Source organism: Microtus pennsylvanicus, chromosome 8, assembly GCF_037038515.1.
Source record: "Microtus pennsylvanicus isolate mMicPen1 chromosome 8, mMicPen1.hap1, whole genome shotgun sequence".
Classification (NCBI taxonomy): Eukaryota; Metazoa; Chordata; class Mammalia; order Rodentia; family Cricetidae; genus Microtus; species Microtus pennsylvanicus.
The window spans coordinates 54,692,923-54,720,405 of NC_134586.1; the positions used below are offsets into that span (position 1 = coordinate 54,692,923).

The following is a 27,483-nucleotide window of genomic DNA, read 5'->3' on the forward strand; positions in this document are numbered from 1 at the left end:
ATTCATGCACATATGCATACATCCCCCCACACATTCGTTCATTCATGAATTCTTGAGTGCCGAGTGCTGGGGCGGGAGGCTGGTGCTGGCAGGTTGCGGGTGCGAGGCCCTCCTCCTCCGGGTGCCCCTCCCGCCCGACTCCCGCGCCGCGCCGCGTCGCTCCACCCCGCCCCCGCCGGGAAAGCGCGCGCTCTCGGGGAGCCGCTGCTCAGCCGCGGGCGGGCACGGAAACCGGAGCGAAGCCGGCGGCATCTACGAAGCCGGCCGCCCATGCCCCGCGCGCTGGGCCCGCGGCCTCCGGAGCGCTGCGCTGCGCCCGGCCCGGAGGGGCAAGGCCGGGTGGAGCCGCCCGGTGGCTGCGGGGATGCGGGGCTGGCGCAGGAACCTCGCGCTCTGCCTGCAGCGGCTGCCGGACGAAGGTAGGACGCGGGTGCGGAGGGGCAGGACGTCCCTGGGGCCGGAGGGTCACCGCGGGACGCGCGTTTTGCACAGAGCGCGACAAGACCGCTGTGCGCACAGCCGCAGCGGAGCCGGGCCATTAACCGCCACGTGCCTCCTCCTCCGCGCCGCCCACGGGGCCGGAGCGCAGGGACCCCGATCCCTCAGAGCTCGGCACCCAACTTTCCTGCGCACTCCCGGCCTGCGGCGCTGCGCGCACCCGGAGCTCGCAACCGCCCAAGTTACAAAGAGACTGGCACGGATGAGGGTCCCTGCCGGGATTCCCCTGCCGCAGCACTGCGTCGCGTCACCTCCAGACTGCCCCTCCCCTTACCTGTTGTCTGCACGGCCCGCAGGGTAGAGGCTGAGGGTGAGGCGGCAGTGGGAGGACACGCTCCGGGTTGTCACCGCCAAGCAAAGTTTGGGTTTGATGCTAATTAGGAATTGCTAGGACCGCGAGTCCCGGACCAAGAAAGGCAGAAGGCAGCTACCACCCCCCAACCCCCTATGGCTCACATTTGAGGGCGGCACTGGGTGACAGGGGCACCGCTTCACACCTGCCCCTACCTTTAACCTTCACAACCACCTCTCGGGGGCGCTGTGATCCTTTCCACTTTACAGGTGAGAATGGCCTCAGAGAGGTGAAGCCCGTTCCCAAGGTCACACAGCCTGGAAGTGAGGATAGTTGGAATATGAACTTAAATCTATGAGACCCAAAAGCTTTAAGTGGCTTTCGGCCCCCAAGTTGAGTCTTGTACAGTCTCATGGGAAAGGATCAATTTCTGATGTTTGTGGAAGGAGGAGTGGGCCTGGGGAACTGGACTGCTTATCTGTTCTGCTTAGGACCCCCCCCCCCATCAAGCCTGAGTTGGTACCTTTGATACTTATGGGCCTAGCACTCCGAAGCTGAACTGCAGACCTGGGCACCTTCGGGACGCAGAGGGGCAGTTTCTTCCTAAGACAGAGGAGGGGGCACATAGGGAAGTCAGCTGGGAGTATGAAACTCCCTCAGGGAGTCAGCAAACCAAGAAGGAATTCTAGCTTAGTCGGGTGCACATCACCCACCTTTAGACAGATAGGGGCTTTCTGGAAACAAGAGACACTTTGACTAGGATGTCCTCATTCTGAGGCCTCAGTCCTGACCAGACATGTTCCCCAGAGCCAGCTTTGAAGTGGACAGCTGTAATGTCCTGGTCTCTCTGTGGCATGACTCACATGGCAGGTGTGCACAGGTACAGTACAGGGATGTTGCATGTATGTACAGGTGGATAGTAGGATATGGGGTACAGATGAGGCCTGTGACACCAGGGAGGGATGGGGGTCACAGACACCTGCGACAGCTTTGCCTGCCATGGGTTCCATCTGATGGACGAAGGCCACTCCCTTGGTGACAGGCAGAACTCAGCCTTTGAGTATTTCCTGGAAAATCTTCACTGGGATTGATCCTTGACCTCAGCACTCCAACAGAGGGTGGCTGGTGCAGCCATCTCCAGGCAGGAAATTACTATTTTAAAGAGACAAAAATCTCTGGCTTTCTCTGGACTGCAGGAAAACTGGTCCCTGTGGGCCTGCTACTGATGAGAGGCTCTGAGATGTGGGTCCCACTGGACAAAAGGCCGAGTGGTGGGCGGTCAGCTAAGCTGAGAACAGAAGAAATACAGAGACAGGGCCCCTGGCATCTATCAGAGAGGAGCTTAATCCAGACAAAGGGATGTTCTGAACGAGACTGACTCTTCTGGGTACCATGCTGGGTAATGTAAAGCCTTGGGGAAGAGGAGCAGGCTTGGGGACCAGACTCAAGTCTGTCTGATACCGCTCTCCTAGTTTGCTGAGCTATTGCTGTGATAAACACAATAACCAAAGGCAATTAGAGGAGGGGAGAGTTTATTTTGCTTATAGGGTAGAGTCCATTATAGTGGGAAGCCTGGGCAGGAGCTCAAGGCAGGAATCTAGAGGCAGGAACTGAAAGAGACCATGGACTACTCCTCGGCTTGTTCCCTGGCTCATGTTTACTTGGCCGATATAGTCCAGGCCCACCTGCCTAGGGAGGCTACTGCTCACAGTGTCTGGGCCCTCCAACATTAGGAGTCAAGAACTTCCTCACAGACATGCCCATAGAGGCAATTCCTTCATGGGGATTCCCTTTTCCAGGTGACTTTAGGCTTGTGACAAATTGACAGATGAAGCTAACCATGACAGCTTCTCTAAGTGCCAACTGTGTGACCTTGGACATGCTAATCACCCCCTTTCTTTTTTGCAATGCTAATCATTGAACTGCTGCATGCTCAGTAAGCTCTCCATCCTGTTTTGGAACTTAAGTTTTCTCACCCCATCCTTCAGGTATTATGAAGAGTCCCTGCTGTCCTGTCCTAGTGTAGGGACCAGCACAGAATAGGTCTTCCTTCCTGATGGATGCAGCTAACCTGACCTTAGATTTGGGGAAACACACGCAATTGGTAGAGAGCTTGGGACCCAGTGTGAATTTTGTGCAAGGCTTTCCATTGCTACTATTTGGGGGGGGGGGGATCCACAGGGCCGTATCTATGGTATGGCTACTTGATCCACTGCCTTGCACTAAGAGATTGACTTAAAGTGACAGGACTATGCAGCACCAATTTTTGAACCTGGAGTAGCAACCAGGTTCTTGGAAGAGGGAAATACATGGCCATGCAGTTGCAGGGAGCATTCTGTGATTATTGCTTCAAGATGCTTCTCTCTCTCTCTCTCTCTCTCTCTCTCTCTCTCTCTCTCTCTCTCTCTCTCTCTCTCTCATTCTCTCTCTCTCTCTCTGTTCCAGTGAACCTTCACCCTGACCCTCATGCTCCTACAGACAGTGACAAGTTCTTTTCCATTCATTGCAGCAAATGCTTCATGAAAGACTCCCCCCAAGCACACACACACGCACACGCACACACACACACACACACACGGGGCAGTGACTGTGTGTTTAGAAAAATAAAAGTTAGTCTTTAGCTGAAAGTTGCTCCAGTTTTCTAGACAACAGACATGCAAGGTGGCCAGTGCTTGGAGGATGGTACTGAGAGACGAGAAGAAGCCCTGTGCAGCCCATTGAGATGCTCAGCTGTGTGCCACCAGCATCTTCCCCATGTTGCCCTAATTTGGGTTGCCCCTTTGCTGGTGCTTCCTGCTCTCTGACAGAGTTTTGAAATGTTAGCCAGGGAGTTATCAGAAGTCATCACACTTCACCTTCTCCAAAGAGATGGGGCAAGAAGCAGCCAGTCTGTCCAGAGCCCTGTTCTGTGTGTGACAGGTCCCACTATGAACAAAGACAGGGACAGATAAAGAAGTGCTCAAGTCAGAGTGGAAGGGACGGCTTCAGAATCTTCCTTGAAATGAGCTGACTTGTCAGGGAGATGTACTGCAAAGTCCCAGGGAAGGGATTTCTTCAGGCAGGGCACATGTGATCAAGGAAGGTGACTTCGGTTGCCTAAAGAATAAGAAAGTCCAGCCAGGCCCAGAGCAGAGCAGCAGTGAGTTGGGCCAGGAACAGCAGGCGCAGAGAAGCATGGGTGTTCGGGGGTCGTGCATGTTGGACAGTGTGACTTGAAGACAGGAAAGGAGGCAAGAGGGAGAGATCTTGAGATTCCAAGTGTCTAGCCGGTATGGCAGGGACTTTTTGGTGAGAGCCTTGGGAGGACTTAACCCAGGGTTTGGACTGACTACACCGATAAGTAGAATCCTCAGTAGTGTGAATAGCAGCTTGGAGAGACATCCCAAACAGATTCCACACAGTACCGGGCAGATGTGGGAACGCAGTGAGAGTAGAGGCTGCTACAATAGGCCCGGGGCGGCTCCGGGAGCTGTCCAGGGTGCTGACAGGCGCGTGCCAAGTGTCTGGCGTTACAGGCTGTTAGGATGGCATGCAAGTGCGTGTACACGCACACGCCTGTGTCCTGTGGTACCCAGCTAGCTGATGTGTCCCTGTGTCGGTTACCTAGGAGACAACGGGAAAGATGATAGGACGGAATGTGATTGGCTACTCACTCCTGCTGCTCATCTCTCTGTCAGACCCGCAGGCAGGGGTTACAAATGGTCCTTGTGGGCATGCCAAATGCCGGAGAGAGCCGCGGATGCTCACTGCCCCAGGCCCTCCGCATGAGTGTGTCTGCCAGTGCGTGCCATGCACTCAGCTTGAACAAAGCGGCATCTGGAGCTGATGGACGTCCCGCTGTGAAACATCTGCTCAGGGCTTTAAATCAGGTAGCAGGGACCCGATAAATTTAAGAAGAACTAGCCAGACTCTGGAAGGGATCTTTTGTTTGGTTTTAATAACTGCAATGTCAACACACAAGCTGATTTTAAATGCCTCCTTGGGCCTCCAAAAATGCAAATAAGGCTTTGAACGGCGGAAGTTATTTCCCATGACGAGGCGGGTGATGTCAGTGAGTGGCTGCCCCGCCTCCACCTGGCTCGCTGGGTGGTGTGAAGCTGTGATTGGGCTTTTCTTCCACGCTCCCCCGTCTTTAGAACATTTTTTTTTCTTGTACATTGTGAGCAAAGGGGCATAAGAGCCATATTCTGCTTAGAAAGGTGTTAGGGGGACAAAGCTGTGGGCCATCTTCCCCTAGCAGTCAGGGGTGGGAGTGGGCAATCATTTAAACAACTCAAACAGACAAAAGAAAACAAAAGGGAAGTCAGCTGTAAGGCCACAGAAGGATAGCCCTGTCCATCTTTTCTCCCAGGGTGTGCTTCAGACCCGGCAAGTGATGAGGCCATGAAGGAAGGCACCAAAGTCTTCTTATGTTCCCGGCTCCTCTGTCCTAAGCTCAAGTTTTCATGTGCCCAGAATGAGACGTCTCAGCCTCTTTCTTATGTTTAATGAGAACAATAACAAAAAATTTCTTCCTGTAGAGCCAGCATGGTGGTGCATGCCTTTATTCCCAGTGCTTGGGAGGCAAAAGGAAGCAAACCTCTGTGGTTTCAAGGCCAGCCTGATCTACGTATGCAACTCCAGGGCAGCTAAGATTATATAGCATAGTGACACCTTCCAGTCCTCACCTTCGCCCCAGTTCTTCACTTTGCATGCCATCCCTCAGGCTGTCTGATGGGCTCTATTTGAACGGCACATCTGGGTGGCTCCCACTGTTTAGACACCATCCCTGGGACCTGGACATTCTCAGAGACAAGACAGGAGTCCATATAGAGGAGTGAAGGGAGTCTAGGGCTTCTGCACTCTCTGTCACCTTCATCAGACTGACCTTCCACTCTTCTCCCATACCTTCCTTGATCTGTGCAACTGTCCCTTCCCCGACCACCCATCTAAGACAGCAGCCCTTCACCTCTGCAACTCTCTCCCTGCAGCCCCCAGAGGGGCCGACTTCTGTTACTCACCTTCCGCTCTATCATGTATGTATCATGATACATCTGGCATGTATCATGCCAGCCACCATCACATCTGTCCTCTATCCTGTGAGATACTCAGCTGCTCCGTAACAACCCACAAGACGGAAGACAGAGGGACCGTCTCCAGGGAGCACCTGTTGTGAGCCGCGGCCTGGGCAACCCTTTCTCACACTCTTCCTGTGACGTGATGTCCCCCAGGGAAGGCAGACAGACAGTGAAGCCAGATGAGGGAGACCACCTGTCTGGGCATCCCTGTTTATCTGAGTGTTCTCTTCCCAGCCTTGTGCAGCTCCCTCCCCAGATCTACTCCTACTCAAACCTCTGTTCCAGACTACCCCGTGGGGCTGATTTCAGTCCCAGCAGTTGTCCCTAAGCTGTGTGACTACATTTGATGACTTTGCCTCTGAGCGCCCTGTCTTCTCTGTAAAGTGGGAGTATGAACAGTCTCTAGGCAGAGGAGCGGTAAGGACCTAGGAAGGTGAAGGTGGGAGAGGGGGAGAAGTCAGAGCCTAACTCAGGAGAGCAGAGTAGAGGACCAAATATCTTCCCGTTCCCCAGGGCCACAAGATTGGGGGCCAGAGACCAATCAATGCATTCTTTTCTATTGCAATGGGATAAAGTCATGTCCTACCATCTTTAAAATTTATAATCAATTAAAAAAAACCTTTCTCTGTGTATGTACATCTGTATACACATGAGTGCTGGTGCCCATGGAGGTCAGAGGCCTGGGACCCCCTGGAGCTGGAGTTACAGGTAGTTGTAAGCTGCCTGATACAGGTTCTGTGAATCAAACCCAAGTCCTCTGCAAGAGCAGCCAATGCTCTTATCCGCTGAGCCATCTCTCCAGCCCCTGATACTTTAAAAAAAACTAATTAAAATAATCCCAGACAGAAACCCCTTGTCTTTTATGAAAAAAAAAAAGAATAAAAATATCCCGAAAGAAATAAAAACAAAAAAATTCCATGGGCCACATAGCTCCTACCGTTACTTGGCTTGCCCATCAGGCCTCAGTTTCCTCCCCAGGAAAACTGAGCATATAACCTTCCACAAGGAGGTGGCATGTGGATGCAGAGAAATAAAGCAGAAGAGGAAATCGTTTGGAAATCACAGACCAATCTGGTGGTGGGAGGAGAAGGTGATGTCTGGTGACCCCGGATCAGGGATCAGGTGAGGGGAGGCTAAGCAGTGGTGGCTCCCGCGTGTGCTGCATGCCACGCTCTGTGTGCTTTGCAGATTAACTATTAGTTTTCATAGCAACCCTACGAAGCAAGAACTTGTTTTGGTTTTCTTGGCAGTGCTGGGATGGAAGCCAGGGTTTTGCATGCAGCAGCCAAGTGAACCACCACTTGGCAACATCCTCAGGCTTTGGTTTCCTGAGACAGGGTCCCATTGTGTAGCTGGCCTTGAACTCCTAATTCTCCTGCCTCTGCCTTCCAAGTGCTGAGATTACAAGCATGCAACATCATACCTGGCTGAGGTAGGCACTATTTTTAGTCCTATTTTTCAGATGAGGAAACTGAGACAGAAAGGTTGAGTGACTTGCATGGGTGCATAAAATGAGGATGTGGGCCTGAACCCAGGCTTCAGGGCCCAGGGTTTGCTTTGCACCACACCGCCTTCACCAAGGTGTCCTTTGGAAGTGAGCATCCTGTCCTAGAGGACCTTGCCTAGCTTGGAGATAGGTTCCCCTCCCCAGGACTGTGGTTTGTAGAGCTTTATCCCAGGACAGGGAATCATACCTCTGGCTGGACCCTGTAAACAGAGGGTGATTCACCAGGCCAGAAGCGCAAAACTGGTGATGCTGGCTGTAATGTGAGACTTGTTTGACTCTCTGTGGCTTGATAGATCAGTTATTAACTTTAAAAGGGAGGAGAGATTTCACACCGCTTGAAAGACATGGCGCATGTCTTTGAGCTTACACTCCTGCTGTCCATAGGGAGGAATTTTACCACACTCCCTACCCAGCCCTGTCAGCCTCCTCTCACCAGCTCAGCCAACAGCACACTAGAGGAATTTGGACTTCCGTCTTTCTCAGACATTTGACATGTGTACAGGTGGAAGAGTGGCATCGCCAGAAAGCTTCTGTCGTTTGCTGGGGTTCTGGGTGGCAAGCAGACTTAGGGGGAAACACTGAAGAGCCGAATTAACAGCAGCACTTGAGGGGCCTTATTCACATTCTCTACGCCTTGCCACAGCCTTGCCAGACTGAGTTGTCAACTTATTATCAGCTGAGGAAATACGTAACCAAGGGTTTCTCCCTCACTTGCCAGTTCCCGAATAACCACTCTGAGGCTTATATTAATGATAAAAGTTTGGCCAATGGCTCAGGCTTATGTCTGGTTAGCTCTTACATTTAAATTAACCCATTTCTATTATTTTATATTTTTAACCAGAAGCTCATGGCTTGTTACCTTATATCTTGCTTCCTTGGTGTTTCTTGGCATCTTTCTTGATTTTGCTTCCTTTCTCTTTATTCAGTTTGGCTTCCCACCTAGCTATATTCTGCCTTGACATAGGCCAAGGCAGATTTATTCATCAGCCAATAAAAGCAATACATATTTGCAGTGTACAGAAGGACATCTCACATCAGAAGTAGAGACCCCCAAAGGCCAATTCCACAAGGGAAACAAACTGGGGGAAAAAGGAACCAACAAAGGTTAAAAGGCGTTTTATGACACAAGAAGCCACTCACAAGGTTCAGGCTGCCCCCTAGGCCAGGAAGAAGTGTTTTTGGAACAGGACACTGGCAGAGGAGAGGATAATATCCTGAGTGCAGAAAGAATCCTCTGGTGGAAAGAGATAAAAATCTAGGCAGTAGTGAAATCTGTAGGGGGAGTTATTAGCAGCAATATGGAGAAATGCAGATGGCCAGGGCAAAGAAGAAAGATGGTCACTACATCATCTTTGGTAGTTGTTATGGTAGCACGGGGGAGACACTCAGAGACAATAGCATAACAACAATTTTCTTAAAGGCTCATTTTTTAAGGGTTTTATTTATGTGTGTAAGGGTTTTGACTGCAGGTATGTCTGTGTACCATGTGCATACAGTGCCCTCAGAGACCAGGAGAGGGCATCAGATCCCCCAGAACTGGAGCTAATTGTGAGTCACCATGTGAGTTTTGGAACTGAACTTGGGTCCTCTGCAAGAGCAGCCAGTGGTGTTCTTAACCGCTAAACGAACCATCTCTAGCTCCATAATAGTATTTAAAAGCTTTACTTATTATTGTTGTGTAGGTACACATGCCAAAGCACACGTGTAGGCCAGAAGATGACTTTGGGGAGTCAGTTCCTGTCTCCTGCCTTTACATGGGTTCCAGGAGAGGAACATAGGTCATCTGGCTTGCATAACAATGCAAGGTGACAAGGACCTTTACCCACTGAACCATCTTGATAGCCCCAGCACAGTATCAACATACAAATTCACAGTACCTAGTGTTGGCAACACCCTGGGGGAAGCAGGTATTGGCATTACAGTCAGTAGAACCATGTTGGAGGGGATTGGACAGTTACCTGCTAATCTAGAAAATACTGACATCCTTTGGCCCTCACTTACTTTCCTAAGTATTCTAGAGAACTGTCTAGCACAGGGGATGGGATGAGGAGATCTGTTTCTATGTGTCTTAGTTACTTGTCCAGTTGCTGTGACATAACGCTCTGTCCAGAACCATGTCCTTACCTCTCCAATGCTGGGGAACCACAGTAAACCATTTCTAGCATGCCTTTCAGGACATCTCTTTACCTCAGTAAGCCACTGCGGATACTTTCTTGCCCCATTTTTCCACCAATGCTGCCATGCCAGCCCATGCTTCTATACTCGGCTGTAAGATCTGCTGTGCCCAGAGACTGGCTAAAGCAAGAGAGTGCACCTTTGGGATTGGCGTGGTGGTGCACACCTTTAATCTCAGCACTTGGTAGGAGGAGGCAGGAGGATCTCTGTGAGTTTGAAACCAGCTTGGTCTACACAGTGAGTTCCAGGACAGTCAGGGCCCCATAGAGAGATCCTGTCTTAAAACAAACAAAGAAAGAAAACCCATGAGTGAGTACATCTTTGAGAGGCCATGAGTGACCAACTGCATCCCTCCCTGGCTTAAGCAACAGAACCACCAGCACCCAGTACCACACAGCTCTCGAAAGGCTATTCAACTTTACACTGCCTCTTTTCATTTTTTTAAATTTTTGTTTAAAAATCGTTTTTATATGCTGTATTTTGATCATATTCTTTCCCATCCACCATCTCTTCCTAGATCAGGCCATCCTTCCTATTTGCCCAAAACAAACTAAAATAACCTATTAATACAAAAAAAAAAACCAACAAAACAACAAAAAAAATGAAAATCAAAACAAACTAAAAAAAAAAAAACCTGTTAATACAAAAAAAATAACCAAACCAAAATGCGACACAAAAAGAACATGGAGTCTGAGTCTGTTCTGTGTTGGCCAACTTTCCTGGGCAGGGAGCTGCCCTGGATGGTGGCTGATACACCCAGTGACAGTCTGTTAGGTTATCCTGCCTCCTAAGAGTGACTTATTTGGTAGGAAGAGGACTCTCCTGCCATTCAGTGGCCTTGGTTAGCAAGTGACCGTGGATCCCCTTTGACTAGTTGCTCAGCAAGGTAGGGACCTCAGGCCAGGAGCAGGGGATGCAGGCAGTGAAATGGGCTGGTGTGTAAGGCACTGGGACTTCCTGCTGGGCTTTCTCTCACTCCAAGAACTGGGGAATCCTATCAGACAGAGAGCCATCCAAACAGCCATCCTTGTGAACTGCTTCCTCCTCCTGTCCTTGGAGGTAATTTATCCCAGGGTGAGGAATGAATTCTCCCATGATGTCTCCCTGCCAGAGACCCTGCAGTTTGAGATTTACAGCTAGCCTTCTGTGTAGAGGTCTGGACTCCAGATTGATATCAGAGTATAGAGTACCTGCTTGGGGTTGGTAAAGTCTTGGGTGGCAGGCGGCAGGGGCAACAGTATTTCACTGGGAGGCTGGGCCAGGCTGTAATTCATCAGGCTGCGGCCACTTCCCCCTAGTGATGCAAAGGGATTCTGGAAGACCACACCAGACAGCACTTAAGACTACCTCAGAAGCCTCTCAGTTTGACTCTCCTGGGTTCTAGGAGGGGAAGTGCGGTACTGAGGGGAAGGAGCGGTGGCCGGGGGTCCTCTGAGTGAGGCCTTCAGTTGTTTTCTTCCTTTTAAGCGAAACCAGCTGAGCCACAGACCTCATGTGGAATGACTGGTTTTTCGTTTTTGACGTTTTGAGACAGGGTCTCACTATATAGCACTGACTGCCCTGGAACTTGCTGTGGAGTCCAGGCTGGCCTCAAACACAGAGATCTGCCTGCTTCTGTTTTCCAGATGTTAGGATTAAAGTCAGGTCACCGTGCCGGCCAACTCTGAGTCAAGAGCCAGCCATTTTCTGGGACCATAGCAGTGATGAAGAAATTGGTGTCCCCTGCCAGTAGGAATACACAGGCTCAGCTAGTCTACTTGGGTTGGGAGGGGGGCACATCTGTGACAGAGGAAGGCAAAAAAGGGATATCAAAAGCTTCCATTGGCATTTTATTTTCTTATCTGATTCTGTGTGTTATCCATGACACACTATGAAGGGGTATGTGGCTAATTAATAACATAACATACACATGGGACGGTGGAAGCATCACAGATGTCTTTTACAGGTGAGGATTTAAAGCCAAAAACGTTGGGGGACCATGCCTTGCCTACCTGCAGGACCTGGGATCTTAGAAGGTGGAGGATGGGGCTGGCAGGGGATGACTCAGTAGTAAAGTTCATATCCTGCTCTTGCAGAGGACTCGGGACATTGATGTCCCAGCATCCATTGTCAGGTCCAAAAGAAACAAGACAAGTGGCTAACTGTGGTGCCTCTTAGCATACCAAAGCACACGCTGACCTTCAGGTTTTCTCAGTATCACAGCTACCCTGGCACTGCTTCGTTCTCCTCACCCCACTCCTACCCTGAACTTCTCTAGCTCATGGGCTTCCCTTCCCCTGCTTCTCATCTCAATATAACCCTGCCATTTCAGTCATACACTCTCTTGGTTCTCCTCTTTTGTCTTCCTCTCCTGCACCTCTCTCTTGGTCTTCTTTGCCCACATCCTCATCTCTTCTCTCTTGCCTACCCCTCTCACGGTTAAGTCTAGCCTGTTGGCCATGTTCATGTCTTACTGTCCTGCTATTCCAGAAGACTTTGACAGTTCTCTCCCTCCTAGCTATGATAAAAACTTCCCCTCAACCAAGGCTTGGAGCATTCATGTCCTCAGTTTACATATCTACTGTCAAAACCTTCAGTTTATACATCCACGTGATTCATGTCACTACAGCTCCAGGGGATCCGATACCTTCCGGTTCTGAGGGCATTCGCACACACGTGCACATACTCGCACATAGACATGTACATACACAAGATAATCTTCAAAATGTAAAAACAGAAAAAGATCGTTTGGGTAGCGAGTCCATGATTAAATCCTAGTGACTTTCCAATAAAGAGAACATCCACACCTATACCCATATGTCACATGATCTCTACGGCTTTGGGACTTTGTAGCAAAAGGATGAGGCTCCTAAGGCTTTACTCCCAGAACTGTGAGCTAAAATGGATCTTTTTATAAGATCAATAGCCTCAGGAATTTTATCATAGTCAGGAGAAACTAACTAATGCCTTGTAAAAAGAGGTCCGCCTGATTCCATCTTGCAGGCCAGCAACACGGCTCTTTCTCTTCTTCTCTTTCTAATAAAAAAGGAAAGATCATCTTGCAAGGGGCTTGCTGGGCAGTTAAATCTTGTAAATAATGAAAAGACGTCAGCAAACAAGAGTGGCTGCCATGCCCGTTTCCCACAGGACAGGTGGGTGCCTGAGTCTCTGACCTTGGCCTAATATTAATAAAAAAAATCAGTCTTTCAGATTTGGGATGTGACTGCTGTTACTGAAGACCCTTGTGACAATAAAGACCCACTGCTCCCTGGGCACTCTAGCGGGTACTGTGTGTGTCTCTGTCACACCACACACAGCCCTCTAATGTTTGCTGTGCTTTTACAGGCTTCCCAAGGTCAGCATGTTCCTGGGTTATTAAAAACTCTTCTTGTTGTAGTGTGCCCCATTGGGTGACCATACCGGGCATAGCTTATTTACTAGCCTCCCTACAGCTGGGCACTGAGGTTGTTTCCAGCCTTGCTTATAAAAGCCGTGAGAACCGCATGGCATGTGGCTCCTTGCAACTTTCCCACAGATGTTAATTCTTGTACTTGTCATTTTTAATGGCCACATAACCTCCAGGAACATTGTTCCTTATGTTCTAGGCCATCTCTCCCTCTCCTCCTATGTGGCCTCCCCTTCCTCTGTGGGAACGGACCCCTCGCTGCCTTAAACAGGGAGGGAAGGTTGCAGATCTGTCACCAGGACACTTGTTGCGGCTCCCACCCTGCATTTGGGCCACCCTCCTACTGCTCAGCTGGCCTGGCCTGGGTGCAGGAATAAACTGAGCCTCTGCCCTTGTAGAGCAAGGAAAGTGAGCTGGGCGGGGGGGGGGGGGAGGCAATGAATATGTCTTCTCAGAGGGAGAAGAGCTGCTCCAAGACAGGGGAGGTGGTCTGTCAGAAAGGGTGACATTTGTGCTGTCACCAGCTTAGGGAAGACTGGAGGGAGGATGATTTCCAGCAGTAGGAGCAATGGTGGCCCAGTCCTGGAGCAAGTATGTATAGCTGGGTGTTTGCAGATGGAGGAATGAGGCCACCATGTGTTCTAGTGAGCTGCAGAGTGAGCTAGGAAGCGGGGGGTGAGGCCCCCGAGCTAAAGGCAGGGCTGAGTTCCATGATGCAAACTTCTGCAGGGTTCTAACAGGCACTGCCATGTGATCTGATGGCTTGGCTGTCACCTCCCACCTGTTGCCCCTTCACTGATGGACCGTCCACCTCCTCAAAGGGAACAGCAGTGCGATCCTGGAGGAACGCACTGAGGGCTGGGGTTGAGCCAAGGTGACAGTGGGGCCACCCATGCCATTGGTACCTGAGAGCAGCTGCCGTAACTGCCTATGAGGGAAGGCAGGGCTGAGGTCTGTGTGCTGCACATGGCCACCCCAGGCTACTTTATGGTCCTTTAAGTCTAACCCGCCTTCTTGATGTGACTGACTCACAGGGCTTCCTCCAACAGGTGCCTTGTGGCAGGGTGGGTTCGTACGTTTTTGGTCCCTTTCCCCATTTCCCTCAGTCCGAGGATGCCCACAAAACTGCACTTGAGTTGACCTGTCCCAGTGAAACACAGTCAGTCTTGTCTCCCATAGCTGTAGAGATGGCAGGCACCTATCGGGGCTCTCGGGCGTCCACTACAGAATGTTGAGTCAGACATCTTGAAAAGTGCTCTTACCTTGAACAAGATCTTTGTCTTGTTGGCTGGAGGGTGTGAGTGAGCCCTGCCTCAGCCCCTGCCTGTAGGTACCCTGGAGGGAGGTGGAAAGTGGCCCCTCGGGAACAATCAAAAGCAATTGCCGTGGTTCACCACATTTAATTTAATGAAAAGGCCCTGCAGGAAGGCAGAGGGAGCCAGACAGGGCCTGTGGGCTGAGGGCAGGCGTGATTCCAGGGAGATTTATGGTGCTTCATCAAAGATTCAGCTCTGGCTGCTCTGGGACAGGCTAGGCTCAGTGCTTACAGACTGGGAGGCAGGCAGTCTGCACTCCCGAGGGTTCCAAACACTGTGTGGCGCTGGACCAGTGGCAGTCCCTCTCTGGGCTCTGCAGCATATGCTTCCTCTCCTAGCCCATTGTCTTTGGTTGATGTGTGCTTTCAAGCGTTTCACATGCACGAGGCCTGCTTGTTTAAAGGTTTCGTGTTTCTCCCAAGGTGCCTTTCCATTTCACAGAGGGGGAAGCTGAGGCTTCGAGAAGTTCAGCATCCGGCAAGCCTGGCGCAATGCTGGGACTGAATGGCCCTTGGAGGTGGGAAGAGCTACACAGTGGGCTAGAAGGTCACCTGGGATTTGAGGGGACTCTGGCTCTTCACACGGCCTTGGCGTCTGCTCTATCAGGTTTTATTTTTCCTCTCAACAGAGAAATGGCCAGGATAACTAAGGAACTAGTATAGGTTCACAGTGGTAGTGTTGGGGTAGCGCTAGCGGTAGTGTTGGGGCCCCGCCTTCTTCTGGCATACTGCCCAGTGCTTTGGGCCTTCCTTTTCTTGGCCTCATTTCTTCCACTTACCTGCTGTGTGACTCTAGGCGAGTGAGTAGCCTTCTCTGAGTCTCTACAGCAAGGATGACAGTCCTCGGCTTTTTCAGCGCTGTTATGTGGATGGATACCTGGATCAGGTGTTGGCCAGTAGCTTCTACTTCAGAGATTCTCATTCCAGGGCTGTGCGCACCGTGGAAGAGGTCCCACTCGACAGCCGCCCCCTCTTGCCACAGTTGCCAGCTCTGCTGTTGCAGCCTGCGTAGCTGCCGGGGCAGAGGAGGGAAGGAACTCAGCGTGGGCTGTGGTGCAGATGGCAAGCAGCTAATTTATTTACCTCTTCCTAATAAATATGCACAACACATAAATAAAATATCCCCTTGTCCCACTCCAACCCGCACCCAGGCGCGGAGGCAGCCGGCCGCACAGCACAGAGGCTGCCTCTGCCTTTGGAGAGTGGCCCAGGTGGGAGCTGGGGACTCTGTTTTAGACTCACTTTCCTGGCTCAGACTCCTCAGGCGTGGCACAGGTCCTTCCATCCCCAGCTCAGCTAAGTGAAGACCAGGGCCTCCTGCTTCCCCTGGAGGAGGACAGGACCTGACCAGACTGTCCTGGAAGTGGTGAGTGTCTGTGTTAGTCTGGTTTTTGCTGTTGTGATCAAATTCGTTTGGCTCACACAGGTCCAGAGGCTTCAGTCCGATCAGCTGGCCCCATTGATTTTGTGCTTGAGAGGAGGCAACGTCCTGGCTGAAGGACCTGGTGAGGCAAAACTGCTCACCTCCTGACAGCCAGGGAGGGGAGAGATGGGAGGGATGGTGGCCAGGCATAATCCTCAAGGGAGTGCCTCCAGGGACCCACACCCTCCACCCAGGCCCTCCCCTCCTTGTTTCCATAACACTATGGTGTCAGGGGTCCACTGATGGATGAATTCACTATTGAGCCAGAGCCTTCACAATTCACCATCCAAAGCCTCATCAACAGCAACCGAGATATTAATACATGAGCCTCAGGGCTCAACTACCATTGAAGCTCTGCCATCCTGTGCTGAGTTGGACTGGACTGCAAGACTGTAGGAGCCATTCCAGAGGGTCAGACCATGAGGGGCCCAGGACTGAAAGCATTGATCTGTTTGCCCGCCTCCCCCTGCCTGCTCCCTCCTCCAGATAGCTCTCCCCTGCTCTTCCTGGAGCTGAGAGCCAGCTCTAAAACCAGAACTGCTACTCTAGAGTCCAAAGCAGTCTAGGAAGGGTGGGGGAGCAGGCACAGGATGAGTCAGAGGCCTGAATCTCCCTCTGCCTCAGAAAAGTCACGAGATTTCTTGGAGTAACTGCTGTCTTCATCTGTGAAATGGGTGTTGTTGGCCTAGAGGGGTTTGGTGATACTTATGGCTGTCTCTCTGAGCGGCAACCACACTGCCATAGGCCCTGATGGTTCACTGCTGAATGGGACACACTAGGACTCTGCCCATTGGATTAACAAAAAGATGTGCACACTCACGAGAGGTCATGAGATGACCATAATGGAAGCATTTGCGTAACAACCAAGATCCACGGCCTGCCTAGGTGTGCATGACCAGAGGAGAGGCTAAAGACAGGCTGGTCGGCATATACAGCCGAGTCTTGTTCAAACGTAAAGAATGAAAATGCAGGCCGGAGAGATGGTTCGGCAGTTAACCGTGTGTCCTTTCCCCGTGGAGGGACTGGAGTTCTGTTCCCAGCATCCTGTCGGGTAGCTCACAACTACCCTAACTCCAGCTCTAGCAGATCCATCACCCTCTTCTGGCTTCCACGGGGTCTTCGCTACTTTTCTTTTGCTGTGACAAATCACCAATGACCAAGGAAACTTATAAAAGAAAACATTTGACTGGGGGCTCAAGGTTCCATAGGCTTGGAGTCCATGACCACTGTGGCAGGGAACATGGCGGCAGGCAGGCAAGCATGGGGCAAACGGGAGATGAGAGCTTATATTTGCTTCAGAGAGAGAGAGAGAGAGAGGGAGGGAGGGAGGGAGGGAGGGAAGGAGGGAGGGAGGGAGGGAGGGAGGGAGGGAGGGAGGGGGAAGGAGGGAAGGAGGGAGGGAGGGAGGGAGGAGAGAGAGAGAGAGAGAGAGAGAGAGAGAGAGAGAGCGAGAGAGAGAGAGAGAGAGAGAGAGCACTTGTGCTAACTGGGAATGGAATGAGCTTTTGAAACTTCAGTGCCCACTCCCAGTGACACACCATCTCCAACAAGGCCTAATTTCCTAATCCTTGCCAAACAGTTCCACCACCTGGGGATCAAGTATTTAAATATATGAACTTATGAGGGCCATTCTCATTCCAACCACCAGCACCACACACACACACACTTTTGGCCAGGCATGGTGGTACATGCCTTTAATCCTAGCATTTGGGAGGGAGGCATAGTCAGGTTGATCTCTGAGTTTGATGCCGGCCTGGTCTACGTAGAGTGATGGGATAAGCTTTGTTAACCAATCATCTTTAAGAAGTGGAACCTAGTTAAGGTGTGGCTACCTGGAGCCCAGGAAGAAAAACTGGGACGAACCAGGTGCTCGCTCTCTCTGGGTGATTCCCACACGGAACACAGCGGAACTTGGACTTTCCATTCTTGTGGCGTGAATTTCCCCTTATAATAAGTAAAAATATAATTGTTTATCTTTAAACTGGCCTGGTTATTTCCCGAATCAAGTTAACTTATACAATAGAGAGTTCCAGACCAGCCAGGACTACATAGTCTCAATGATGATGATGATATCTTTAAAAGAAGAATGAAATTTCATCATTTTTAGGAAATGCTGGCATTGCAGATTCTAGATCTGTATGATGTGGAAACAGGAGAGGAACTCTAGGGGGAGAGAAGAGACCAGTGGGAGGGGGAGGGGGCAGAGAGAGTCATGGGGTGAGAGTGGGCAATGTACCGTGCTACGTGTGCACAACAGAGCCCTTTAAGCTGTGTATGCGAATGTAAACCAACACCAGCAATAAGTGAGGCAGAGCCAAGGGACTGGGAGGGAGCAGATCACTGCCCAGTCACTGGGGCAGGTCTCCTGAGTGGGGAGGAACCATCAGCCCTGAAGAAAGGAAACCACAGGGCTTTGAGGAGTGTGAGCACAGTGAGGGGAGGCCGGAGGCCATTCTAGCAGGGCTCCTGGTGTGGGGCCAATACTTGCTGGTCCCCCTTTCCTCTTCCCCACTGCCCGCATGCTTTCTTGCTCCCCCTGGCCTAAGCTTGAATCCTTCATGCACCCTGTTTGAGAGTCAGGGGTTTCCACAACGCTCAAGCTGGAAGGATTTTATACTCGTGCAATTATAAAAGGATTTTATACTCACCTCTAGGTGAGATCCATGGGTAGCCTGTGGTCCCACCTCCTTTGCAGTTGTATACCATTTAGACTTGCAAAGGGTTTGCAACCAGAATATATAAAGAGCTTCTATAAACTAACAAGAAGCGGGGCCAGTGGCTAACCAGTGGCTAGTTCTGCACTCTGATCTTCAGGCAAGCTTTATTTGTTATGGCACAAACAAAATATCACCACTGAAAGCCATAGTGGAAGTCCTGCCAGAGGGCTGACATGAATGACGTCAAGAGGCTGGAAAGCTCTGGTAGGTGGGAGAGCCCTCAGACAAGAATGACACGGTCATGCTTGCCTGGCTTAGCTCTCATGGCATAGCCTACCTCCCAGCAGCCCTGTTGCTAGGTCCTTCTCCTAGTTCTCTCTCCTTGGCCTCTCCTGTTTTCTTGTTACTTGGCTCTGTCTGCAAGCTTGCATATACAGGTGACTAAAGCACAAGGCAGATTATCATGTCAGTGAGCCTCATTATTCCTCCTCATGCCTCCTGGGGAGGCAATGACAGCTAGATAGTGTAGCAGAAATCCAGTCCCAACTGGTATGTGCACACACACACACACGTGTGTGTGTGTGTGTGTGTGTGTGAGAGAGAGAGAGAGAGAGAGAGAGAGAGAGAGAGAGAGAGAGCTCCCGTGTTTACAGCAGCTTCAGGAAGGGCTGTATCCAGAGACTCACAGAGCATGCACTCCTTCCCTGCACTGCTGGTTCAGTCTCAAGCAGCCTATCAGACTCCTGTCTTTCTGGTGTAGGGGAAATGTCTGGATGGCTTTAGCGGAGTGTCCCAGGGCCATCTCCCATTGGTCAGTATGGAATCACTTGTGTTTTCCTTGCTTGGAGAATTGCTTGCTTGCTTGCTTGTTTGGATTGGATGGATTAAGCTAGTACCTTTCTTGGGAGCAAAATCAGTTGTTTTAACTGCACCATGTGGTAGGGAAGGTAGAGAGGTAGGGAAGAGGTTGCCCCAGGACAAAATAAGGGAGTGGGTACCAGAAGAAGGTCTGGATGGTTTGTGGGCACCAGCTGTTCATTTGAATGTGGAGGGTGGAGCCTGGATATGCTGCAGAACTCTACCAATAGCTCTCTATCTATCTACCCACCCACCGGCTCTCTACCCCCTGGGAGTCTGTCTCTGTCTGTCTGTGTCATTTTAAGGAACTGGCTCACATGACTGTGGAGGCCAGGCTAGGCTGAAGGTTTCTCTGGAGTCTTGCTCTTCTATTGAGGGCCCCTTGCTCTGCTATCAAGGCCATAATTCCATAATTTCCACATTAAAAAGAGGCAACAGAGTTTTCTTGGTGTCCATGCATGCTCCCAAATAACGTTCAATGTCTGACTAACCTGCTGGGCACTGTGGCTCAGCAGTTTGAGGATTGGAGGCAGGAGGTTTCCTGACACCTTGAAGCAGTTTAAGCATACTGTCCTTGTCCTCCGGGAGCTATTGAGGCACTGTTCAATGAGGGGCAGAGAAGGCCCAGCAGAGGAAAGGGGGGGCAGAATGTTCTTCAGCTACCAGTGTAAGTGTTACAGCTCTAAGCAGAAAGGTTTTTCCCAACACTCTGCTCTGGGAAGCTGGGGTGGGGAAGGTTTCTCTGATAATGCATGTGATACAGCTCTGAAGGGAAAGGTATCCTGGTAGTCAGAGCTGAGGAATACCACAAAGTCACACCACACAATAAACCTCACACAAGAGATTTATTAGAAAGGAAAAAATCCAGGAGGGTGGCTGCCTCTATTTGGGCAAGAAGCAGCATAGAACTGGGCAAAACCCAAGGTTTATATAGGGTTTCTTTGGCGGGGGGAATTTCCAGGGTGGAGCTTTTCAGGGTAGGGAATGTTGAGTTTTCAAGTCCTGAGCTTGGGTTTTTCATTCTGTAGGGATGAGATTGGGTGCATGTGTCTAGAGGGGCTGGCTCTGGCCCTAAGGCTGTTAGAGGATCCTGTGTGTGGAGCCTGGCCATTGGAGGTCCTCAGGGGTGGAGTTGGGGCAGGCTTGGAGTTCATAGGTCAGTCATAAGTGAATGTTGGTAATGAATTACCATCTGCACCCAGCCTGGCCCTACAGGGACCCAGAAGCAGGCCTTGATCCAGCTGCAGGGCTCAGCTGAAGTCAGCAGCCCTGGGAGCATCCTGGCACAGGACAATTTAGAAGTCAGCCACTGCGCCAAAAGGCACAGTGCTATGGTGGTACAAGAATCTCAGTGATTAGTGACAGGAGGACCACCACTTAAATGTGGCAGGCAAACTCCCTTCACCCCTGCCTGGCAGTGAGCACAACCCAGAGGCCTGCCTATCAACAGCATGAGTTAGAGCTACTCCTGCCACTGGGGAGCCAGAAGCCATAGGGAGGTGCTTGTCTCTGCAGGCTAATAGAGTTCTAGAGGCAACTAGTAAAGGACAGTTGTGCCCTGGTGTCCAGCCTAGAGCTAAGGTGAGAAGCAGAACAAATTACTACAGTGAAGGACTGATTCGTGGTCCTGTGGGTCCAATGCCAGAGCTAGAGTGACCTAATTTTCACGATCATGTCCATAGAACTTGTGCCTTCAGTTATGGCTGTCACCAACACCAAACATAGAAGTCACCACAATCCAGAGGAATCACAGCAGTCCTAAGACACCCTCATACTCTGTTGTAATAATCGGAGAGGCGGGCTGCGTCCCCGACACCCGGCCACCCCCACTGCTAGCTTTACCCGAAATAATTACACGGAAACTATATTCTTTTAAACACCGCTTGGCCCATTTCTATCTAGCCTCTTCTAGGCTAGCTCTCGTACCTGGACTAGCCCATTTCTAATAATCTGCTGTAGCCCACAAGCTGGCTTACCAGGAATTATCTTAACCTGCGTCTGTCTGGATTGGGAGAATCATGGCGACTCCTAACTCAGCTTCTTTCTCCCAGCCTTCTGTTCTGTTTACTCCACCCACCTATGTTTTAACCTATGAGGGCCAAAGCAGTTTCTTTATTGCTTAACCAATGAAATCAACAGATTGATATATGACACTCCCACATCAATACTCTATAGAGATCATAGTCCACAGAGATCACCACAGTCCTCAGAAACCACGATCCACAGACATCACCGCAGTCCACGGAAATCACACCATAGCTATCACCGCAGCCGCTCCCGTCTGTGAAGTGCTTCCTGGCTGGACAAAGCTCCCAGTTAGTATCCAACAACTTCCTGTGGCATCAGAAAATACCTGTGGCACTTGTGGCTTGGAAGTTGTGGCCCTGGTGTTGGCCCTGTGCTGAGGCATCAGATCAAGCCAAGCATGCGGCAAAGCTACTAATTTCACCCGCCAGGGAGTTAAAAAGGAAGACGCCAGGCCCCACAACTTCTTTTTGAGTGCACACCCATGATCTAAAGATCTCCCCCCACTAAGCCCCATCTATAGTTTCATTACTGCTCATCAAAGCAAGCCTTTAGCACGTGGGCCTTTGAGGACACAGCATCTAAACTCCAGCAGTGCCCACCTTCCTTTCAGATCACACGGGGCTTTCTAGAAAATTTTTTATTTTCAAAACTAATGAATTTATTTTATGTGCATCAGTGTTTTGCCTGCGTGTGTGTCTGTGTGAGGGCGCCAGATTACCTGGAACTGGAGTTACAGACAGTTGTGAGCTGTCATGTGGGTGCTGGGAATTGAGCCAGGGTCCTCTGGAAAGAAGAGCAGTCAGTGCTATTAACCGCTGAGCCATCTCTCCAGCCCCCTAGATAATTTCTTGAAGTTGACCTTATTGACATCTAATTTATATGAAACAAAATGTACTGATAGTTTGAAAGCATATATATGGCCACAAACCCGTTCTGAGATTACTGAGAACTTTCCAATTGTTCTTAAAAAAAAAGGTTTTCCTGAGCCCTTTCAGTCTGACTCAGGGCATCATCAACCCATGCTGTGACAATGTACATTAGATCTGTCTTTCTAAGATTTCCCTGGAATAGAATTACACAGTACAGAGCCGGGCAGTGGTGGCGCACGCCTTTAATTCCAGCACTCGGGAGGCAGAGGCAGGCCGATCTCTGTGAGTTCGAGACCAGCCTGGTCTACAAGAGCTAGTTCCAGGACAGGCTCCAAAACCACAGAGAAACCCTGTCTCGAAAAAAAAAAAAAACAAAAAACAAAAAAAAAAGAATTACACAGTACAGTCTTCCAATTCAGGCCTGGCCTCCTGCAGTGGGTGTGCTCTGGGGCACTGTCCTCTCACTGGCAACGTTAGAAGTGGCTTTAGTCTGGGCTACTCTGAACACCCATGAGTGCTATGTGTTGTGTGGTATTGATAAGGGGTGGTTTGGCTGACTTTCTGGTGAGGATGTAGAGGGCAGAACTACAAAGCAGCTGGTCCCTGGTCAGAAGGAGGGCATCCCCTCCCCATCCTTCCCAGATCCTTTCTAGGCCTGTCACTCAATCCTGCCAGCAGTCCTGAGAGATGCATAACAGCATTCCCACCTCTGTAGTGATTTAAGTGAGAATGTCCCCCACAGAGGGTGGCATTTGAACACTTAGCCACCAGTCGGTGGTGCTGTTTGGGGAGGTTTAGGTGGTACAACGTTACTGAAGGAAGCACTTCGGTAGGGACAGGTTTGGGATTGAAATCCTTGTGCATTTCCTGTTTGATCTCTCTGCTTCCTGCTCTAAACCAAGAACATGAGCTCTCGGATTTGTGCTACCATACCTGTTGCTGCCATGTTTTCATGATGGATGCCTAGCCTCCTCGAACTGTGAGCCCAAATAAATTTTTCTGTAAGTTGCCTTGATCATGGTGTGTTGTCATAGCAACAGAAAGTGACTTAATACAGTCTCCCAGTAAGGAACCACAGCTGGGGTTTTAGGGAGACTCCAAGCACAGATCCCCTTAACCCATAGGCTGCTGGGGCAAGGAACAGGGTATTCTTTTGTTGGACATGCAGCCAAGGCTGAAGTGGTTGCACCATTCTTGGCTGGCAAGGAGGTATCAGGGCAGAGGCATCAACTGTGTACACCAAGTGCCTACTTACCTGGGCCCCCAACCTCACAAGTACCCTGTAACCTTAGTCTGGGCAAGAGCTGGCATGGGTTTAACTTGAGCCTGGAGGATTATTAGCTGCCTAGGTCATATTTGCTGGAACACAGGCAAGGTGAGATTTTTTTCTGACCTCGCTACAGCTTTTCTCAGCAACTCCATGAGTGTCAGGGCAGGGCAGGACCTCGCAGGCTGGAACCACAGTGTGATCAGCTATTGGAGGTAGGAATGGCCACAAAATGCCTGGAGAGGAATTGGGATAATGGGAATACTGCCACTTTTTTTTTTTTTACTGCTGAGTAGTCAAGAACCTAAACCACCTTTGTATATATTAGCCTGATTTCTGCCACTAGAATAAAACACCCAGAGCTGGATAATTTGTAAAGAAAGAAATGTTTTATCTCAGAATGCGGAGGTCCAAGACCGCCAGAGCCAACTCCTGCTCCCCTGCGGGTCTCAGAGCTGGCAGTATCTTCATAGAGTGGGCATGTGTATACGAGTGTGTGAGACAGGAAGCTAGACAGATCGGGGTCAGGTTTGCTCTTTTCTGACAAACTACTCTTGCAGAAATGAACTAGTTCCCTGAGACTGCAGGACTGCCTTCCAAAAGCCTTTACAGGTTCCGCTAGTTTCTGTTCATTTTAGACTATGTAGCCCTGGCTGTCCTGGACCTCATAATGTAGACCAGGATGGTCTTGAACTCACCGAGATCTACTTGCCTCTGCCTCCTGAGAGCTGGGATTAAAGGCGCGTGCCACCACATTCATCCCACTACTTCTTGATACTATCACACTCAGGATTAACCTTCCTCACATAACCCTTTGGGGGGCGACCCAGTCCCCAGCCACAGCATAGCTCTCGCGGTCCCTGTCTTCCCATCTCTTCCTGTCACTTCTGTCTCCATCTTTCTCTTTGGCCTCTTTTTCTGACTCATAAACATGTGTCAATTTCTGGTGAATAAACTTGGGCCATTTGTCTTGTGTCCAATCCATCATGCTCATTGCTAGCAGAAGTAATCAACATGAAATAAAACTGACATGGGCTAAAACCACGCACAGGAGAAATAGCCATCGACTGAAAATCGACAAAAGAGTCAAACCTCTATTCCAGTTTGAAAAGCTGCACAAATCTGACACGTGAGAATTAGAGCTGACAGAAATAATGGCCCTACAGGGAATCCAGGGGTGGAAGTGGTCTGCAATCAGTAGTGACTGATGAATCAAATCTTCATGACAAATTTTAATTAGACAAGACCTGATCTCGATGTAATCGATCTCGGTAAAGCAAAAACTGAGAGAGGGAAAATGTGGGAGCTGTCGAATTGCCTTCTTTGGAGGATGGAGCGAGGCTCATGTCAGCTGTGGTGGGCTTCATGGCTATGCAAATTCAAACTTCCCTTCTAACAGTGGGGTCACAGGGACCCCCTCCATCTGGAGGGAAGATGCTGGTGCTGAGAAGTGTTTGTGTAGAGGCTGAGACAATAAGCAGGTATCTGTTGACAGCCAGTGTCACAGGCTGTGTGACTGGACATTGGCCAGACAGGCTGGTGGGTAAGGCACTCACTGTGCAAGCTTAAGGGCAAGACTTCCTACACCAAAACCCATCTAAAAAGTTGGGTAGGTGTGGTGATCTGCCTATAATCCCCTCACATGGGAGGCAGAGAAGGGCAAGCCCACTTGCCAGACTAGACTAAACTATGGTTAGAGAAGAGTTCAGTGAGGGTCTCCACATATATGGTGGAGAGCAATTGAGGAAGACGCTCAGCATTAGCCTCTGATCCCCCTACACTCGCGCGCGCACACGCACACGCACACGCACACACACACACACGTAGCTGTAATGTTACATGCCCACACATATAAACATGTATACATTCCTGAATGAGCACATATATATTCCGCCCCCCCCCCCCACCTACATGTCAGGCCTGGTGGTTTGTGTGCTCACAATTCCAATGCTGGGACGGTGAAGACAGCCAGTCTAGCCTTAATGGCGAGCCAGGCTAACAAGAGACAAAGGTGGCACATGGAGTTCCTGAGGATGCCTCTACAGGAGAGTGTGTGTGCACATGTACATTTAAAACAACACATCCTCTTTGTCCCCAGAACTAATGAGGCTGTGAGTCACTAGGCAGTAGCTACCCTTCTGGTGGTAGCGGTGTGCAGTTTACATGGGGCTGCCTCTCCACGTTACGGGGACTGGCTTTGTTTCTAGAGACCTGGGCTCCATGCAGGCCGTGTCAGCTAAAGCTTATCACAGAGTATGGGCCTGAAGCTTCCTTGTCTCCCACCTGCTTCGCTGGCTCTAGGGAGATGGAACGAGCTTGGCAGATGTCTGAGCAGATGCCAGCTGCCTCCCTGATGACAGCTTCTTAATTGTTTCCTCACGGACTTTATTATTTATTTTTTTAACTTAAAGGGTGGCCAGGCCAGTCAGAACACTGCTCACCCCTTATGAGACCCCTATGGGTTTGCTGTATCTCCATCCTCTGCCCTGGCTTTGTGCATATCCTTCTTTTGGTTTGCTTTATGATGTTAACTTCCCTGTATGCATCACTGCCTAGGGCCTGGTGTCTCCTCTCCTGAGCCCCCTGTGTGTGCACTAACACAGCATGCAGCTTCTCTGTGAAGCTCCTCACGGAGCGTCAAGTGTCTGATACTCATCCATGCTCTTGAGCAAAGCAGTGCCTTCCTTTTCATCACTGTATAGTATTCCACTGCACGGCCAAACCACATTTTACATTTTCCTTCTGATGATTGGTCTAGATAGTTTGCAATTTTTTTTTACTAATAAGGAACATGCTGCCGTGAAGTTTATCCCTTCCTTTTTTGAGGCAAGGTCTTGCCATTTATCCCAAACAGCCTAGAACTTGATGTGATCCTCCTGCCTCAGTTTCTCAAGCACTGGAGATTACAGGCATGCACTTTCATGCCTGGTATCATTGTGACTACTCCTATGTGTGAGACACACACACACACACACACACACACACACACACTTCCTTTGGTCTATACTTTCTAGCAGATAATTTAACAGTTTTGCTGAGGTGCATTTTAGGATGTGCATGCTCCAGTGGTCTGATCATTGCTGCTCGGTGTCTTAAAGTGTAGCTGCACCACTTTACATTCCTACGGACAGCGGACGGGGCTTCCAGTTGCTCCTCATCTTCACACCTGGCACTTTAAGTTTTGGGCATGAATTTATAAACATAAACCAAGCTTCCAGGGGATTCAGATGTGTTTGGTGGGGGGGGGGCTCGGAATCATAGGGTGAGCTCTGGGGCCTGCTGGGTTATTCTAGGGCAAGCCCTGACTCTGAGCTGTTGTGAAGGCGCGTCGACCTGTGAGCTGCCCTCCTGATGTCCCTTAGGTCCCCACAAGTGTGATGGCTTCTTGTCCATTCACACTCTGTGTCCTCAGCCTGATTCCCAGGTCTGAGGCCTTTCTCTGGCTGGAGTATCACATCTGTGTCCCAGAGCTTGGGAAGAGGGGGAAGAAGTCAGAGAGGGGGTGGTGAGCACCAAAGATAGCTTTATCCCAAAATGGACAGCGGTACTGAGGGTCCCTTGGCTTCCATGGCAACTTGCATGTACTGCTATTCAGTGACAGCGTGCCTGCCCTGTGACCTGGCTCTATGGAAGGGAGAGCTGGTAGATCTCTAAAAGTAACAGTTGACAGCATCTGGTGGCAAACTCAGACGCCTGCAGATCCAAAGGATGCGAGGAAGGTGGGCAGGGAATAAAACACAGAGACACCTGCACACCTGCACTTCTCAGCTGGGTGGTGACTTGCCCCGGGGCACCTTTGGTAAAAAGGCCTGGAGGGCATCTAAGGTACCTTGTGGATGAAGCCCTGGAGAAGGGATGCTGGCAACATCCTGCCGGTGGCCAGGCTTGAATCTCAGCACTCTGGTGTCCCAGCAACCTCACGCACAGCCCTCCCCCCTCAAATGCTGACAGTGCTGAGCTGAGGACTGTCCTGTCCTGTCACAGCACTGACTTCACAGCTAGGTTGTAGGTGGTCTGCGCTTGGGCTAGTGCTGCCTCGCTCTGACTGCCAGTGTCTTGAGGCCAAGGGAAGGCCAATGTTTCCTATCTCCAATTCATTGAGCATTGATATATTTGGAAACCTAAACTGGCCATCGTTTCTTAAAGGGAAAG

At 50.4% G+C, this 27,483-nt stretch overlaps 1 protein-coding gene across 5 annotated transcripts in view; it reads left to right on the plus strand.

Moving 5' to 3' along the window:
- Positions 1 to 201: 201 nt before the first annotated feature.
- Positions 202 to 27,483, plus strand: part of Grip2 (glutamate receptor interacting protein 2) — a 79,804-nt gene continuing 52,522 nt past the window's right edge. For 4 of the 5 annotated variants that reach the window (XM_075983466.1, XM_075983464.1, XM_075983468.1 and 1 more), the window contains exon 1: positions 227 to 419. In XM_075983466.1, the coding sequence (XP_075839581.1) occupies positions 365 to 419 (55 nt within the window). In that variant the 5' untranslated portion in view covers positions 227 to 364. Of the gene's footprint in view, positions 420 to 27,483 lie in introns of all 5 variants that reach the window. The other variant, XM_075983470.1, reaches the window with a different exon arrangement.